At 50.6% G+C, this 21001-nt stretch overlaps 1 protein-coding gene across 1 annotated transcript in view; it reads left to right on the top strand.

The window, feature by feature from the left end:
- Window positions 1-19646: 19646 nt before the first annotated feature.
- Window positions 19647-21001, top strand: part of LOC119957199 (serine/threonine-protein kinase N2-like) — a 9992-nt gene continuing 8637 nt past the window's right edge. Inside the window, exon 1 of the mRNA XM_038785011.1 lies at window positions 19647-19789. Coding sequence (XP_038640939.1) covers window positions 19679-19789 — 111 coding nt within the window. The 5' untranslated portion in view covers window positions 19647-19678. The remainder of the gene's footprint in view (window positions 19790-21001) is intronic.

The following is a 21001-nucleotide window of genomic DNA, read 5'->3' as shown; positions in this document are numbered from 1 at the left end:
TAGGAAGGAGAAAGAGAGTGAAAGAGAGCATAGGAAAGTGAAAGAGAGTGAAAGAGAGTATAGGAAAGAGAAAGAGAGTGAGAAGGAGCAGTGCTTCGAAAGCTCGTGTTTGAAACAAACCTGTTGGACTTTAACCTGGTGTTGTAAGACTTCTTACTGTGCTCACCCCAGTCCAACGCCGGCATCTCCACATCATAACTGTAGTAAGACATCCCTACTGCTGAACTCAAATCCCTCTTGCAATGAAGACCTTCCGAATTGCTTTCTTTTCAAAAACTAATTTACATATGTGAGCTTCGCTGGCTTGGCCAGCATTTATTGCCCATCCAGAGCTGCCCTTGAGATGGTGGTGGGGGAGCTGAATTCTTGAGCCGCTGTATCCATGTGGTGCAGGTGCACCCACTGTGCTGTTAGGGAGAGAGTTCCAGGATGTTACCCCAGCGACAGTGAAGGAACGGCCGATATATTTCCCAGTCGGGGTGGGGAGTGACTTGGAGCAGAACCTCCAGGTGGTGGGGTTCCCAGGTATCTGCTGCCTTTGTCCTTCTAGATGGTAGACGCTGTGTGTTTGGAAGGTCCTTCACTGTCGCTGGGGCACAAGCCTGGAATTCCCCCCCCCCCCCACACCCTAGCATACTGCCCAACGCCTGGCCTACCTGACCTGCCCAGTGCTGTAATCCACTGGGCAGCACTGCCCAGTAATGTCCCCTGTTTATGCTCAATGTCATCCAGACCGAGGGGTTCTATACAATTCCCCCCACCCCTCAGGCACTCCGTCTGAGGACCCCATTTGTGTTATCAATTGCTTTATTAATCTATCCTGACACCTTCAAGACTTTCTGCAGAAACGCCCCCAGGTCTCGCTCTCCCCACTTATAAATATAAATATGGTACCGTGTAGCTGTGTGTAATCTCTGTCCTCGTTCTTGCAGACAGTGCGTATCTCCACAATTCCTGTATGAACGTGTGTCCACCTGTTTTACCTTCATCCCGACATTTACACCATCCACTGCTTCAACCCTCATCCCGACATTTACACTGTCCACTGCTTCAACCCTCATCCCGACATTTACACCGTCCACTGCTTCAACCCTCCCTCATCCCGACATTTACACTGTCCACTGCTTCAACCCTCCCTCATCCCGACATTTACACCGTCCACTGCTTTAACCCTCATCCCGACATTTACACCATCCACTGCTTCAACCCTCATCCCGACATTTACACCATCCACTGCTTCAACCCTCATCCCGACATTTACACCGTCCACTGCTTCAACCCTCATCCCGACATTTACACCATCCACTGCTTCAACCCTCATCCCGACATTTACACCATCCACTGCTTCAACCCTCATCCCGACATTTACACCATCCACTGCTTCAACCCTCATCCCGACATTTACACCGTCCACTGCTTCAACCCTCATCCCGACATTTACACCGTCCACTGCTTCAACCCTCATCCCGACATTTACACCATCCACTGCTTCAACCCTCCCTCATCCCGACATTTACACCATCCACTGCTTCAACCCCCATCCCGACATTTACACCGTCCATTGCTTCAACCCTCATCCCGACATTTACACCATCCACTGCTTCAACCCTCCCTCATCCCGACATTTACACCATCCACTGCTTCAACCCCCATCCCGACATTTACACCGTCCATTGCTTCAACCCTCATCCCGACATTTACACCAACCACTGCTTCAACCCTCCCTCATCCCGACATTTACACCGTCCACTGCTTCAACCCCCAAATCGACATTTACACCGTCCACTGCTTCAACCCTCATCCCGACATTTACACCGTCCACTGCTTCAACCCTCCCTCATCCCGACATTTACACCATCCACTGCTTCAACCCTCATCCCGACATTTACACCGTCCACTACTTCAACCCTCATCCCGACATTTACACCGTCCACTGCTTCAACCCTCATCCCGACATTTACACCATCCACTGCTTCAACCCTCATCCCGACATTTACACCATCCACTGCTTCAACCCTCATCCCGACATTTACACCGTCCACTGCTTCAACCCTCCCTCATCCCGACATTTACACCGTCCACTGCTTCAACCCTCATCCCGACATTTACACCGTCCACTGCTTCAACCCACCCTCATCCCGACATTTACACCGTCCACTGCTTCAACCCTCCCTCATCCCGACATTTACACCGTCCACTGCTTCAACCCTCCCTCCTCCCGACATTTACACCGTCCACTGCTTCAACCCTCCCTCATCCCGACATTTACACCATCCACTGCTTCAACCCTCATCCCGACATTTACACCGTCCACTGCTTCAACACTCATCCCGACATTTACACCATCCACTGCTTCAACCCTCCCTCATCCCGACATTTACACCATCCACTGCTTCAACCCTCATCCCGACATTTACACCATCCACTGCTTCAACCCTCATCCCGACATTTACACCATCCACTGCTTCAACCCTCATCCCGACATTTACACCATCCACTGCTTCAACCCTCATCCCGACATTTACACCGTCCACTGCTTCAACCCTCATCCCGACATTTACACCATCCACTGCTTCAACCCACCCTCATCCCGACATTTACACCATCCACTGCTTCAACCCTCCCTCATCCCGACATTTACACCATCCACTGCTTCAACCCTCATCCCGACATTTACACCGTCCACTGCTTCAACCCTCATCCCGACATTTACACCATCCACTGCTTCAACCCACCCTCATCCCGACATTTACACCGTCCACTGCTTCAACCCACCCTCATCCCGACATTTACACCAACCACTGCTTCAACCCTCATCCCGACATTTACACCGTCCACTGCTTCAACCCTCCCTCATCCCGACATTTACACCATCCACTGCTTCAACCCACCCTCATCCCGACATTTACACCATCCACTGCTTCAACCCTCATTCCGACATTTACACCATCCACTGCTTCAACCCTCATCCCGACATTTACACCATCCACTGCTTCAACTCTCATCCCGACATTTACACCATCCACTGCTTCAACCCTCCCTCATCCCGATATTTACACCATCCACTGCTTCAACCCTCATCCCGACATTTACACCGTCCACTGCTTCAACCCTCCCTCATCCCGACATTTACACCATCCACTGCTTCAACCCACCCTCATCCCGACATTTACACCGTCCACTGCTTCAACCCTCCCTCATCCCGACATTTACACCGTCCACTGCTTCAACCCTCATCCCGACATTTACACCGTCCACTGCTTCAACCCTCCCTCATCCCGACATTTACACCGTCCACTGCTTCAACCCTCATCCCGACATTTACACCAACCACTGCTTCAACCCTCATCCCGACATTTACACCGTCCACTGCTTCAACCCTCATCCCGACATTTACACCATCCACTGCTTCAACCCTCATCCCGACATTTACACCATCCACTGCTTCAACCCTCATCCCGACATTTACACCGTCCACTGCTTCAACCCTCCCTCATCCCGACATTTACACCGTCCACTGCTTCAACCCTCCCTCATCCCGACATTTACACCAACCACTGCTTCAACCCTCCCTCATCCCGACATTTACACCGTCCACTGCTTCAACCCTCATCCCGACATTTACACCAACCACTGCTTCAACCCTCATTCCGACATTTACACCATCCACTGCTTCAACCCTCCCTCATCCCGACATTTACACCGTCCACTGCTTCAACCCTCATCCCGACATTTACACCGTCCACTGCTTCAACCCTCATCCCGACATTTACACCATCCACTGCTTCAACCCTCATCCCGACATTTACACCATCCACTGCTTCAACCCTCATCCCGACATTTACACCATCCACTGCTTCAACCCTCCCTCATCCCGACATTTACACCGTCCACTGCTTCAACCCTCATCCCGACATTTACACCGTCCACTGCTTCAACCCTCATCCCGACATTTACACCGTCCACTGCTTCTACCCTCATCCCGACATTTACACCGTCCACTGCTTCAACCCTCATCCCGACATTTACACCGTCCACTGCTTCAACCCTCATCCCGACATTTACACCATCCACTGCTTCAACCCTCCCTCATCCCGACATTTACACCATCCACTGCTTCAACCCTCATCCCGACATTTACACCAACCACTGCTTCAACCCTCATCCCGACATTTACACCGTCCACTGCTTCAACCCTCATCCCGACATTTACACCGTCCACTGCTTCAACCCTCATCCCGACATTTACACCATCCACTGCTTCAACCCTCATCCCGACATTTACACCAACCACTGCTTCAACCCTCATCCCGACATTTACACCGTCCACTGCTTCAACCCTCATCCCGACATTTACACCGTCCATTGCTTCAACCCTCATCCCGACATTTACACCATCCACTGCTTCAACCCTCCCTCATCCCGACATTTACACCGTCCACTGCTTCAACCCTCATCCCGACATTTACACCAACCACTGCTTCAACCCTCATCCCGACATTTACACCATCCACTGCTTCAACCCTCATCCCGACATTTACACCATCCACTGCTTCAACCCTCATCCCGACATTTACACCGTCCACTGCTTCAACCCTCCCTCATCCCGACATTTACACCATCCACTGCTTCAACCATCATCCCGACATTTACACCATCCACTGCTTCAACCCTCATCCCGACATTTACAACGTCCACTGCTTCAACCCTCATCCCGACATTTACACCATCCACTGCTTCAACCCTCATCCCGACATTTACACCATCCACTGCTTCAACCCTCATCCCGACATTTACACCGTCCACTGCTTCAACCCTCCCTCATCCCGACATTTACACCGTCCACTGCTTCAACCCTCATCCCGACATTTACACCGTCCACTGCTTCAACCCACCCTCATCCCGACATTTACACCGTCCACTGCTTCAACCCTCCCTCATCCCGACATTTACACCGTCCACTGCTTCAACCCTCCCTCCTCCCGACATTTACACCGTCCACTGCTTCAACCCTCCCTCATCCCGACATTTACACCATCCACTGCTTCAACCCTCATCCCGACATTTACACCGTCCACTGCTTCAACCCTCATCCCGACATTTACACCATCCACTGCTTCAACCCTCCCTCATCCCGACATTTACACCATCCACTGCTTCAACCCTCATCCCGACATTTACACCATCCACTGCTTCAACCCTCATCCCGACATTTACACCATCCACTGCTTCAACCCTCATCCCGACATTTACACCATCCACTGCTTCAACCCTCATCCCGACATTTACACCGTCCACTGCTTCAACCCTCATCCCGACATTTACACCATCCACTGCTTCAACCCACCCTCATCCCGACATTTACACCATCCACTGCTTCAACCCTCCCTCATCCCGACATTTACACCATCCACTGCTTCAACCCTCATCCCGACATTTACACCGTCCACTGCTTCAACCCTCATCCCGACATTTACACCATCCACTGCTTCAACCCACCCTCATCCCGACATTTACACCGTCCACTGCTTCAACCCACCCTCATCCGACATTTACACCAACCACTGCTTCAACCCTCATCCCGACATTTACACCGTCCACTGCTTCAACCCTCCCTCATCCCGACATTTACACCATCCACTGCTTCAACCCACCCTCATCCCGACATTTACACCATCCACTGCTTCAACCCTCATTCCGACATTTACACCATCCACTGCTTCAACCCTCATCCCGACATTTACACCATCCACTGCTTCAACTCTCATCCCGACATTTACACCATCCACTGCTTCAACCCTCCCTCATCCCGATATTTACACCATCCACTGCTTCAACCCTCATCCCGACATTTACACCGTCCACTGCTTCAACCCTCCCTCATCCCGACATTTACACCATCCACTGCTTCAACCCACCCTCATCCCGACATTTACACCGTCCACTGCTTCAACCCTCCCTCATCCCGACATTTACACCGTCCACTGCTTCAACCCTCATCCCGACATTTACACCGTCCACTGCTTCAACCCTCCCTCATCCCGACATTTACAACCGTCCACTGCTTCAACCCTCATCCCGACATTTACACCAACCACTGCTTCAACCCTCATCCCGACATTTACACCGTCCACTGCTTCAACCCTCATCCCGACATTTACACCATCCACTGCTTCAACCCTCATCCCGACATTTACACCATCCACTGCTTCAACCCTCATCCCGACATTTACACCGTCCACTGCTTCAACCCTCCCTCATCCCGACATTTACACCGTCCACTGCTTCAACCCTCCCTCATCCCGACATTTACACCAACCACTGCTTCAACCCTCCCTCATCCCGACATTTACACCGTCCACTGCTTCAACCCTCATCCCGACATTTACACCAACCACTGCTTCAACCCTCATTCCGACATTTACACCATCCACTGCTTCAACCCTCCCTCATCCCGACATTTACACCGTCCACTGCTTCAACCCTCATCCCGACATTTACACCGTCCACTGCTTCAACCCTCATCCCGACATTTACACCATCCACTGCTTCAACCCTCATCCCGACATTTACACCATCCACTGCTTCAACCCTCATCCCGACATTTACACCATCCACTGCTTCAACCCTCCCTCATCCCGACATTTACACCGTCCACTGCTTCAACCCTCATCCCGACATTTACACCGTCCACTGCTTCAACCCTCATCCCGACATTTACACCGTCCACTGCTTCTACCCTCATCCCGACATTTACACCGTCCACTGCTTCAACCCTCATCCCGACATTTACACCGTCCACTGCTTCAACCCTCATCCCGACATTTACACCATCCACTGCTTCAACCCTCCCTCATCCCGACATTTACACCATCCACTGCTTCAACCCTCATCCCGACATTTACACCAACCACTGCTTCAACCCTCATCCCGACATTTACACCGTCCACTGCTTCAACCCTCATCCCGACATTTACACCGTCCACTGCTTCAACCCTCATCCCGACATTTACACCATCCACTGCTTCAACCCTCATCCCGACATTTACACCAACCACTGCTTCAACCCTCATCCCGACATTTACACCATCCACTGCTTCAACCCTCCCTCATCCCGACATTTACACCGTCCACTGCTTCAACCCTCATCCCGACATTTACACCATCCACTGCTTCAACCCTCATCCCGACATTTACACCATCCACTGCTTCAACCCTCATCCCGACATTTACACCGTCCACTGCTTCAACCCCCATCCCGACATTTACACCGTCCACTGCTTCAACCCTCATCCCGACATTTACACCGTCCACTGCTTCAACCCTCATCCCGACATTTACACCGTCCACTGCTTCAACCCTCCCTCATCCCGACATTTACACCATCCACTGCTTCAACCCCCATCCCGACATTTACACCGTCCACTGCTTCAACCCTCCCTCATCCCGACATTTACACCGTCCACTGCTTCAACCCTCATCCCGACATTTACACCGTCCACTGCTTCTACCCTCATCCCGACATTTACACCGTCCACTGCTTCAACCATCATCCCGACATTTACACCATCCACTGCTTCAACCCTCCCTCATCCCGACATTTACACCGTCCACTGCTTCAACCCTCATCCCGACATTTACACCATCCACTGCTTCAACCCTCATCCTGACATTTACACCATCCACTGCTTCAACCCTCATCCCGACATTTACACCGTCCACTGCTTCAACCCTCATCCCGACATTTACACCGTCCACTGCTTCAACCCTCATCCCGACATTTACACCGTCCACTGCTTGAACCCTCATCCCGACATTTACACCGTCCACTGCTTCAACCCTCATCCCGACATTTACACCGTCCACTGCTTCAACCCTCATCCCGACATTTACACCATCCACTGCTTGAACCCTCGCTCATCCCGACATTTACACCATCCACTGCTTCAACCCTCATCCCGACATTTACACCGTCCACTGCTTCAACCCTCATCCCGACATTTACACCGTCCACTGCTTCAACCCTCATCCCGACATTTACACCATCCACTGCTTCAACCCTCATCCCGACATTTACACCATCCACTGCTTCAACCCCCCCTCATCCCGACATTTACACCATCCACTGCTTCAACCCTCATCCCGACATTTACACCGTCCACTGCTTCAACCCTCATCCCGACATTTACACCATCCACTGCTTCAACCCTCCCTCATCCCGACATTTACACCGTCCACTGCTTCAACCCCCCCTCATCCCGACATTTACACCATCCACTGCTTCAACCCTCATCCCGACATTTACACCGTCCACTGCTTCAACCCTCATCCCGACATTTACACCATCCACTGCTTCAACCCACCCTCATCCCGACATTTACACCATCCACTGCTTCAACCCTCATCCCGACATTTACACTGTCCACTGCTTCAACCCTCATCCCGACATTTACACTGTCCACTGCTTCAACCCACCCTCATCCCGACATTTACACCGTCCACTGCTTCAACCCTCATCCCGACATTTACACCGTCCACTGCTTCAACCCTCATCCCGACATTTACACTGTCCACTGCTTCAACCCACCCTCATCCCGACATTTACACCGTCCACTGCTTCAACCCACCCTCATCCCGATATTTACACCGTCCACTGCTTCAACCTTCATCCCGACATTTACACCATCCACTGCTTCAACCCTCATCCCGACATTTACACCGTCCACTGCTTCAACCCTCATCCCGACATTTACACCGTCCACTGCTTCAACCCTCATCCCGACATTTACACCGTCCACTGCTTCAACCCTCATCCCGACATTTACACCGTCCACTGCTTCTACCCTCATCCCGACATTTACACCATCCACTGCTTCAACCCTCCCTCATCCCGACATTTACACCGTCCACTGCTTCAACCCTCCCTCATCCCGACATTTACACCATCCACTGCTTCTACCCTCATCCCGACATTTACACCATCCACTGCTTCAACCCTCCCTCATCCCGACATTTACACCATCCACTGCTTCTACCCTCATCCCGACATTTACACCATCCACTGCTTCTACCCTCATCCCGACATTTACACCATCCACTGCTTCAACCCTCCCTCATCCCGACATTTACACCATCCACTGCTTCAACCCTCATCCCGACATTTACACCATCCACTGCTTCAACCCTCATCCCGACATTTACACCATCCACTGCTTCTACCCTCATCCCGACATTTACACCATCCACTGCTTCAACCCTCCCTCATCCCGACATTTACACCATCCACTGCTTCAACCCTCATCCCGACATTTACACCATCCACTGCTTCAACCCTCATCCCGACATTTACACCGTCCACTGCTTCAACCCTCATCCCGACATTTACACCATCCACTGCTTCAACCCTCCCTCATCCCGACATTTACACCATCCACTGCTTCAACCCTCATCCCGACATTTACACCGTCCACTGCTTCAACCCTCATCCCGACATTTACACCATCCACTGCTTCAACCCTCCCTCATCCCGACATTTACACCATCCACTGCTTCAACCCTCCCTCATCCCGACATTTACACCGTCCACTGCTTCAACCCCCATCCCGACATTTACACCATCCACTGCTTCAACCCTCATCCCGACATTTACACCATCCACTGCTTCAACCCTCATCCCGACATTTACACCGTCCACTGCTTCAACCCTCATCCCGACATTTACACCATCCACTGCTTCAACCCTCCCTCATCCCGACATTTACACCGTCCACTGCTTCAACCCTCATCCCGACATTTACACCGTCCACTGCTTCAACCCTCATCCCGACATTTACACCGTCCACTGCTTCAACCCTCCCTCATCCCGACATTTACACCGTCCACTGCTTCAACCCTCATCCCGACATTTACACCATCCACTGCTTCAACCCTCCCTCATCCCGACATTTACACCGTCCACTGCTTCAACCCTCATCCCGACATTTACACCGTCCACTGCTTCTACCCTCATCCCGACATTTACACCATCCACTGCTTCAACCCTCATCCCGACATTTACACCATCCACTGCTTCAACCCTCATCCCGACATTTACACCGTCCACTGCTTCAACCCTCATCCCGACATTTACACCATCCACTGCTTCAACCCTCCCTCATCCCGACATTTACACCGTCCACTGCTTCAACCCTCATCCCGACATTTACACCGTCCACTGCTTCAACCCTCATCCCGACATTTACACCGTCCACTGCTTCAACCCTCATCCCGACATTTACACCATCCACTGCTTCAACCCTCCCTCATCCCGACATTTACACCATCCACTGAATCAACCCTCATCCCGACATTTACACCATCCACTGCTTCAACCCTCATCCCGACATTTACACCATCCACTGCTTCAACCCTCATCCCGACATTTACACCATCCATTGCTTCAACCCTCCCTCATCCCGACATTTACACTGTCCACTGCTTCAACCCTCATCCCGACATTTACAGCGTCCACTGCTTCAACCCTCATCCCGACATTTACACCATCCACTGCTTCAACCCTCCCTCATCCCGACATTTACACCGTCCACTCCTTCAACCCTCATCCCGACATTTACACTGTCCACTGCTTCAACCCTCATCCCGACATTTACAGCGTCCACTGCTTCAACCCTCATCCCGACATTTACACCATCCACTGCTTCAACCCTCCCTCATCCCGACATTTACACCGTCCACTCCTTCAACCCTCATCCCGACATTTACACTGTCCACTGCTTCAACCCTCATCCCGACATTTACACCGTCCACTGCTTCAACCCTCCCTCATCCCGACATTTACACCGTCCACTGCTTCAACCCTCATCCCGACATTTACACCATCCACTGCTTCAACCCTCCCTCATCCCGACATTTACACCATCCACTGCTTCAACCCTCATCCCGACATTTACACCATCCACTGCTTCAACCCTCCCTCATCCCGACATTTACACCATCCACTGCTTCAACCCTCATCCCGACATTTACACCATCCACTGCTTCAACCCTCATCCCGACATTTACACCGTCCACTGCTTCAACCCTCCCTCATCCCGACATTTACACCGTCCACTGCTTCAACCCTCATCCCGACATTTACACCGTCCACTGCTTCAACCCTCATCCCGACATTTACACCGTCCACTGCTTCAACCCTCATCCCGACATTTACACCGTCCACTGCTTCAACCCTCATCCCGACATTTACAACCGTCCACTGCTTCAACCCTCATCCCGACATTTACACCGTCCACTGCTTCAACCCTCATCCCGACATTTACACCGTCCACTGCTTCAACCCTCATCCCGACATTTACACCATCCACTGCTTCAACCCTCCCTCATCCCGACATTTACACCGTCCACTGCTTCAACCCTCATCCCGACATTTACACCGTCCACTGCTTCAACCCTCATCCCGACATTTACACCATCCACTGCTTCAACCCTCCCTCATCCCGACATTTACACCATCCACTGCTTCAACCCACCCTCATCCCGACATTTACACCGTCCACTGCTTCAACCCTCATCCCGACATTTACACCATCCACTGCTTCAACCCTCATCCCGACATTTACACCATCCACTGCTTCAACCCTCCCTCATCCCGACATTTACACCGTCCACTGCTTCAACCCTCATCCCGACATTTACACCGTCCACTGCTTCAACCCACCCTCATCCCGACATTTACACCGTCCACTGCTTCAACCCTCATCCCGACATTTACACCGTCCACTGTTTCAACCCTCATCCCGACATTTACACCGTCCACTGCTTCAACCCTCATCCCGACATTTACACCATCCACTGCTTCAACCCTCATCCCGACATTTACACCATCCACTGCTTCAACCCCCATCCCGACATTTACACCGTCCACTGCTTCAACCCTCATCCCGACATTTACACCATCCACTGCTTCAACCCTCATCCCGACATTTACACCATCCACTGCTTCAACCCCCATCCCGACATTTACACCATCCACTGCTTCAACCCTCATCCCGACATTTACACCATCCACTGCTTCAACCCTCATCCAGGCCTTTGGTGCCCGAGATTTGCAATGTGCTATGTGCCAGGGTTTAGAGAACCCCAAAGTGTATCCTGGAGTTCACCTGACCCACAACTTTTACTAGATTGTGGTATGGGGAGCACACGGCCCACTATACAGGTGTGGTACAGCAGAAATGGAAAAGTACTTTTTAAAGCAAAACAATGTTTCTTCTATGAACTCAAGTTAACCTTTTTAACAATTCACTAGTGAGAGCAGTTATCACTCTGAATTTACCAAATGATCGAGAGATAGTCTTTAGATGGCAGAGAGATAGAAATTACACCTTCTTTGGCTGGCTTCAGCTCCAACACTAAAATGAAACTAAAAGACACAGACACACCCAAGCTTTTCAACAAAGCGAAACTAAAAAGCAGAGCCAGAGCTCAGCTCCACCCACATTCTGACATCACTGCAGCCAGAGCTCAGCTCCACCCACACTCTGACATCACTGCAGCCAGAGCTCAGCTCCACCCACACTCTGACATCACTGCAGCCGGAGCTCAGCTCCACCCACACTCTGACATCACTGCAGCCGGAGCTCAGCTCCACCCAAACTCTGACATCACTGCAGCCGGAGCTCAGCTCCACCCACACTCTGACATCACTGCAGCTAGAGCTCAGCTCCACCCACACTCTGACATCACTGCAGCTAGAGCTCAGCTCCACCCACACTCTGACATCACTGCAGCCAGAGCTCAGCTCCACCCACACTCTGACATCACTGCAGCCGGAGCTCAGCTCCACCCACACTCTGACATCACTGCAGCCAGAGCTCAGCTCCACCCACACTCTGACATCACTGCAGCCAGAGCTCAGCTCCACCCACACTCTGACATCACTGCAGCCGGAGCTCAGCTCCACCCACACTCTGACATCACTGCAGCCAGAGCTCAGCTCCACCCACACTCTGACATCACTGCAGCCAGAGCTCAGCTCCACCCACACTCTGACATCACTGCAGCTAGAGCTCAGCTCCACCCACACTTTGACATCACTGCAGCCAGAGCTCAGCTCCACCCACACTCTGACATCACTGCAGCCAGAGCTCAGCTCCACCCACACTCTGACATCACTGCAGCCGGAGCTCAGCTCCACCCACACTCTGACATCACTGCAGCCGGAGCTCAGCTCCACCCACACTCTGACATCACTGCAGCCAGAGCTCAGCTCCACCCACACTCTGACATCACTGCAGCCAGAGCTCAGCTCCACCCACACTCTGACATCACTGCAGCCAGAGCTCAGCTCCACCCACACTCTGACATCACTGCAGCCAGAGCTCAGCTCCACCCACACTCTGACATCACTGCAGCCAGAGCTCAGCTCCACCCACACTCTGACATCACTGCAGCCAGAGCTCAGCTCCACCCACACTCTGACATCACTGCAGCCAGAGCTCAGCTCCACCCACACTCTGACATCACTGCAGCCGGAGCTCAGCTCCACCCACACTCTGACATCACTGCAGCCAGAGCTCAGCTCCACCCACACTCTGACATCACTGCAGCCAGAGCTCAGCTCCACCCACACTCTGACATCACTGCAGCCAGAGCTCAGCTCCACCCACACTCTGACATCACTGCAGCCAGAGCTCAGCTCCACCCACACTCTTACATCACTACAGCCACTTGAGCAGACAAACATTTCTTGAAGTGTCATTCCCGCGACATTCCCATTCCCGCGACATTCACATTCCCATTCCCGTGACATTCCCATTCCCGCGACAAATGCTCCTCCAATAATAACAAAGGCATATTTGAACAGGGGGAACGATAGAACATAGAACAGTACAGCACAGAACAGGCCCTTAAGCCCTCGATGTTGTGCCGAGCTTTGTCTGAAACCAAGATCAAGCTATCCCACACCCTGTCATTCTGGTGTGCTCCATGTGCCTATCCAATAACTGCTTGAAAGTTCCTAAAGTGTCCGACTCCACTATCACAGCAGGCAGTCCATTCCACATCCTAACCGCTCTCTGAGTAAAGAACAAAGAAAATTACAGCACAGGAACAGGCCCTTCGGCCCTCCCAGCCTGTGCCGATCCAGATCCTTTATCTCAACCTGTCTCCTATTTTCCAAGGTCTACTTCCCTCTGTTGCCGCCCATTCATATATCTGTCTAGATGCCTCTTAAATGATGCTATCGTGCCCGCCTCTACCACCTCCGCTGGCAAAGCATTCCAGGCACCCACCACCCTCTGCGTAAAAAACTTTCCATGCACATCTCCCTTAAACTTTCCCCCTCTCACCTTCAAATCGTGACCCCTTGTAACTGGCACCCCCACTCTTGGAAAAAGCTTGTTGCTATCCACCCTGTCCATACCTCTCATAATTTTGTAGACCTCAATCAGGTCCCCCCTCAACCCCTGTCTTTCCAACAAAAACAATCCTAATCTACTCAACCTTTCTTCATAGCTAGCACCCTCCATACCAGGCAACATCCTGGTGAACCTCCTCTGCACCCTCTCTAAAGCATCCACATCCTTCTGGTAATGTGGTGACCAGAACTGCACGCAGTATTCCAAATGTGGCCTAACCAAAGTCCTATACAACTGTAACATGACCTGCCTACTCTTGTACTCAATGCCCCGTCCGATGAAGGCAAGCATGCTCGGACATGCCTCCTACTTCTCCCACCCTGAACCTTATAGTTATGCCCCCTTGTAACAGCTACATCCACCCGAGGAAATAGTCTCTGAACGTCCACTCTATCTATCCCCCTCATCATCTTATAAACCTCTATTAAGTCTCCTCTCATCCTTCTCCGCTCCAAAGAGAAAAGCCCGAGCTCCCTCAACCTTTCCTCATAAGACCTACCCTCCAATCCAGGCAGCATCCTGGTAAATCTCCTTTGCACCCTTTCCAATGCTTCCACATCCTTCCTGTAATGAGGTGACCAGAACTGCACACAATACTCTAAATGTGGTCTCACCAGGGTCCTGTACAGTTGCAGCATAACCCCGCAGCTCTTAAACTCAAACCCCCTGTTAATAAACGCTAACACACTATAGGCCTTCTTCATGGCTCTATAAGAACTAGGAGCAGGAGTCGGCCATCTGGCCCCTCGAGCCTGCTCCGTCATTCAATTAGATCATGGCTGATCTTTTGTGGACTCAGCTCCACTTTCCGGCCCGAACACCATAACCCTTAATCCCTTTATTCTTCAAAAAACTATCTATCTTTACCTTAAAAACATGTAATGAAGGAGCCTCAACTGCTTCACTGGGCAAGGAATTCCATAGATTCACAACCCTTTGGGTGAAGAAGTTCCTCCGAAGCTCAGTCCTAAATCTACTTCCCCTTATTTTGAGGCTATGTCCCCTAGTTCTGCTTTCACCCGCCAGTGGAAACAACCTGCCCGCATCTATCCTATCTATTCCCTTCATAATTTTATATGTTTCTATAAGATCCCCCCTCATCCTTCTAAATTCCAATGAGTACAGTCCCAGTCTACTCAACCTCTCCTCGTAATCCAACCCCTTCAACTCTGGGATTAACCTAGTGAATCTCCTCTGCACACCCTCCAGTGCCAGTACGTCTTTTCTCAGGTAAGGAGACCAAAACTGAACACAATACTCCAGGTGTTGAGTGGCAACCTTCAGAGATCTGTGGACATGAACCCAAGATCTCTCTGTTCCTCCACATTCCTCAGAACCCTGCCGTTGACCCTGTAATCCGCATTCAAATTTGTTCTACCAAAATGAATCACCTCTGGCAGCATGGGTTGGTACCTGGGACTTCGATGTTGTGGCCATTTCAGAGACATGGATAGAGCAGGGACAGGAATGGTTGTTGCAGGTTCCGGGGTTTAGGTGTTTTAGTAAGCTCAGAGAAGGGGGCAAAAGAGGGGGAGGTGTGGCGCTGCTAGTCAAGAACAGTATTACGGTGGCGGAAAGGATGCTAGATGGGGACTCTTCTTCCGAGGTAGTATGGGCTGAGGTTAGAAACAGGAAAGGAGAGGTCACCCTGTTGGGAGTTTTCTATAGGCCACCTAATAGTTCTAGGGATGTAGAGGAAAGGATGGCAAAGATGATTCTGGAAAAGAGCGAAAGTAACAGGATAGTTGTTATGGGAGACTTTAACTTTCCAAATATTGACTGGAAAATATATAGTTTGAGTACATTAGATGGGTCGTGGCAAATGGAGTTTAATGTGGAGAAGTGTGAGGTGATTCACTTTGGAAAGAATAACAGGAATGCGGAATTTTTGGCTAATGGTAAAATTCTTGGTAGTGTGGATGAGCAGAGGGATCTCGGTGTCCATGTACATAGATCCCTGAAAGTTGCCACCCAGGTTGATAGGGTTGTGAAGAAGGCCTATGGTGTGTTGGCCTTTATTGGTAGAGGGATTGAGTTCCGGAGCCATGAGGTCATGTTGCAGTTGTACAAAACTCTAGTACGGCCGCATTTGGAGTATTGCGTACAGTTCTGGTCTCCTCATTATAGGAAGGACGTGGAAGCTTTGGAACGGGTGCAGAGGAGATTTACCAGGATGTTGCCTGGTATGGAGGGAAAATCTTATGAGGAAAGGCTGATGGACTTGAGGTTGTTTTCGTTAGAGAGAAGAAGGTTAAGAGGTGACTTAATAGAGGCATACAAAATGATCAGAGGGTTAGATAGGGTGGACAGCGAGAGCCTTCTCCCTGCGGATGGAGGTGGCTAGCACGAGGGGACATAGCCTTAAATTGAGGGGTAATAGATATAGGACAGAGGTCAGAGGTGGGTTTTTTACGCAAAGAGTGGTGAGGCCGTGGAATGCCCTACCTGCAACAGTAGTGAACTCGCCAACATTGAGGGCATTTAAAAGTTTATTGGATAAGCATATGGATGATAAGGGCATAGTGTATGTTAGATGACCTTTAGTTTTTGACTTCCCGATGTCGGTGCAACATCGTGGGCCGAAGGGCCTGTACTGCGCTGTATCGTTCTATGTTCTATGTTCTCGCACTTATGAGGGTTAAATCCATCTGCCATTTTTCGGCCCAGCTCTGCATCCTATCAATGTCTCTTTGCAGCCTACAACAGCCCTACACCTCATCCACTACTCCACCAATCTTGGTGTCATCAGCAAATTTACTAACCCAACCCTTCAGCCCCCTCCTCCAAGTCATTGACAAATAACAGAGGACCCAGCACTGATCCCTGTGGTACACCGCTGGTAACTGGTCTCCAGTCTGAACATTTTCACCCTCGGTCTTCTATGTGATAGCCAGTTACTTATCCAATTGGCCAAATTTCCCTCTATCCCACACCTCCTTACTTTCTTCATGAGCCGACCTTATCAAACGATGCTACCTTAGGAGAGGGAACTGTTAATATCGGTTAACATGGGGGGGGGGGGGAGTACAGAAGTTAGATGGTCAGCCGTTTGGAAATAGGGTCGAGGGAGCAGGGGAGTGGGGCGCACGGACAAGGTAAGCTCAGAGAAAGAGTCTGGGGAGGTGGAGGAACTAGAAGAGGGTGTGGGTTCAAAGCCCAGGGCAGTGAAGAACCTCAAAGAATGTTTGGATTGTGTGGACAAGGAAAGAGAGGGCGGCACGGTGGCACAACGGTTAGCACTGCTGCCTCACAGCGCCAGGGACCCGGTTTCAGTTCCGGCCTTGGGTGTCTATCTGTGTGGAGTCTGCACGTTGTCCCCGTGTGTGCGTGGGTTTCCTCCGGGTGCTCAGGTTTCCTCCCAAAGTCCAAAGATGTGAGGTTGGCCATGGTAAATTTCCCCTTGGTGTCCAGGGATGTATAGGTGAGGTTAAGGGGTTTTGGGATAGGGCTTGGATGAGGTTTTCGATGGGCTCAATGGCCTGCTAACAGGGATTCTGCACCTGCCCTTCTGCACCCAGGGATTCTCTGATTCTATGAAGTGGAAGTGGTGGCAGAATGGGCGTTCTCTGTCTTCATGACCAAGAAATCTTCTTTCCCTTGTTGTTCAGGTGTAGATAGGATCTCCTGGAATAGGCTGGAGCATGATGGAGAACCTTTGAAAGGAAATGTGAGAACATAAGAACTAGGAGGAGGAGTCGGCCATCTGGCCCCTCGAGCCTGCTCCGCCATTCAATGAGATCATGGCTGATCTTTTGTGGACTCAGCTCCACTTTCTGGCCCGAACACCATAACCCTTAATCCCTTAAGGAGAAAATGTGGGAAGGGGGTAAGGCACTTATAAAACGGAATGAGCAATGAAGTACTTGTACGGGGAATAGGATGTGATCACCTGGCAGCCATACTGTTGTGGGAGAGGGGTGCACAATGAGACACATTTAAACAATCAGCGAGAGTGCGTGGTGGAAAGAAATGGCTGGGAATCTAGTGGAATAACAGGAAACTGATCCATTGCGAGAGTACAGGCAGTTTCACCACGGGTGCTCCAGTGAAGGTGTTTGAGGCATATCCAGCTGAAAGAGGTGGTAGAGCGGAGAAGGAATGTTACCGAGACGACAATGAAGATTTAAGATTTGTGGTCATTTGGTGTTGTCGAACTCGAGTGTGCCGAAAAGAAAAGAGGCATGCTGTCAAAGCTTCTCATCTTGCACTCATCAGGTCAGATTCACGAGAATGCCAAATCTCAAAATTTGCGAGAACCAATCAGACCTTTTTCCTGCTGTAGTATAAATTGTTTCTCCCTTTGAAACTTGGTATTCTTCCATTTGGCCAAATGAGTACAAGGTAAAAAACTTTGACAGCACGTCTCTTTTTTTCAGCCCTTTTTAATCTAATGTTCTGGGAATACTAAGCCAGCATAGGTCAGATAGGAGTGATAGGTAAATGGGATTAATTGTGGAATTTTAATTACATTGCGATTTAGGGGGATAGAGGATGGGCGGGATTGAACCTGGAGGGGGCAAAAGCAGGTGCTAGAATTTTAATTTCCCAATCAAATGATCTTGGGAAGGTTATGGATGTGTTTGTGAAAGTAAATGGGCATCTTGGTGATGGGAAGGTTGGGAGGTAAAAAGCTGAGCTCCAGTTTAGACAGGCCATGAGTGGTGTTTGCTCAGTGGGGATCGGGGAGGGGGGTCATAGGATGAGGATGTTAATGTCGGAATCGTTTAGTAATACCGACCTTGAGATTTGCTGAAAAAAAGACTATCCTATTAATATTAACTGTTAGTATATGATGGAGGAATAATATAGCAGCTTGTCTTTTACCTTCAGCAAGTTTATTCTGCTTCCAACTTGACAAACTCTATATAAAATCCCCACCGCAACTGTTCCAGCTGTGTCCATTTTAAAATAATAACCATTATCTGTATTGAATAAGGCAAGTAGCTGAACAATATAATTGTCACTTGCTGGCAAAGCTTTTACACATCAGGGCAGATGCATAAGAATCCCAAAGTGAGCAACAATTTATACTGAATGAGAATCAATCAGCAGTCGGTCCTATCTGCTGTAAGTTGTTTCTCCCTCTGAAATGAGGTATTATTGAACGTGTCCTGATGCTTCTGTTTGCCTTGTGTTAAATTGGAGGATATTGTTCATGCATTTTTGATGGAGGACCTAACAGCAGGGGGCAGCATGTGCAAAGCAGAGTGAGCATTGTGGGCTGGGATATTGTGAATTTGCAGCACCTGCTAAGTGACCAAATGCTGATTAAATATGTCATTGATGTCCAGTTGCTGCGAAGGAATCCCGAGCGCCGGTTGGGATCCAGCGAACGTGACGCAGAGGAAGTGAAAAAGCAGCCGTTCTTCAGGGTGAGTTACCGATTAAAGCTGGCCAGAGTTTGTACCCGTGACCTGTTAGCTATATTTGTGTCAATTTCTATAGTCTTCAGATCAACCAAATTGGATTTTTTTTAAATGGCTTCCGATTGCACTGGGCTGGTGGGCAGGGCAGGGACTTGACATCCTTCCCCAGGAGGAGGAACCTCCCCTTGTCCACTCTGAAAATCTGAAACTTCCCAGCAGTGTGTCAATGGCGGAGAGCAGCGAAGACCCCCACAGCCACCCGCTTTTTGCAAGGCGGAGGGTATTCACATCTAACGCCTGCTTAACCAGGTGTTTGTGCCGTAACACTTCCTGATGATGTGCCGTTACCGTGTCACCTCGGAGTCTGGTTAAAGTACGAACTGCCTCGCTGATCTGCTTTCTGCACTTTATTTTTCTCAAGTTGGGGACATTTGACCATCTCCTGCACAAGAAATACTTTGGAACTTTTTTTATGATGGCGAGTTTTCAGTTAAGGGCATCGTTTGTGAAGGTGTTGAGAGGTCTGAGATCCAAGACAGGGTCACAATCCTCTCGTGGTTATGGGGGTTCAGAGACCTATAGTGCACAATGAGGCCACTCGGCCCATCATGTCTGCACCGGACCTCCGAAAGAGCACCCTACCCAGGCCCACACCCTGCACTATCCCCATAACCCTACCTAATCTTTTGGACACTCAGGGCAATTTATCATGGCCAATCCACCTAACCCGCACATCTTTGGACTGTGGGAGGAAACCGGAGCACCCGGAGGAAACCCACGCACACACGGGGAGGACATGCAGACTCCGCACAGGCAGTGACCCAGCCGGGAATCGAACCCGGGTTGCTGGCGCCACGAGGCAGAAGTGCTAACCACTGTGTCGGCAGTGAGATGGGGGGAGGAGGGGGGTCCTTAAACGACAGCTTCTGCCATCAAGCGGAGAGGCGTCAGGAACAGTTGCTCTGCTGTCAGAAGCCTCAGTGAGGGCCGGGTGCAAACACACAACCGTTTCTGAAGCCGTTCCGCTGGGCGGTAGGAGTTACAGTGTTCCGAAACGCGGTTCTTAGTCTCCATAACCGTAGTCAGCGTGGATTCTTTGAAAGCATTCTGATCTTTTCCAAAGACCAAAAGAAATGGGAACGGGCTTTATTTTCCATTTCCACATCTGAGCTTACAATACTCAGCCCACTTATCATTTGTATTATCAACCGACATCTT

The sequence above is a fragment of the Scyliorhinus canicula genome, chromosome 25 (assembly GCF_902713615.1).
Source record: "Scyliorhinus canicula chromosome 25, sScyCan1.1, whole genome shotgun sequence".
NCBI lineage: Eukaryota > Metazoa > Chordata > Chondrichthyes > Carcharhiniformes > Scyliorhinidae > Scyliorhinus > Scyliorhinus canicula.
This window is presented reverse-complemented; position numbering and strand designations above follow the sequence as displayed.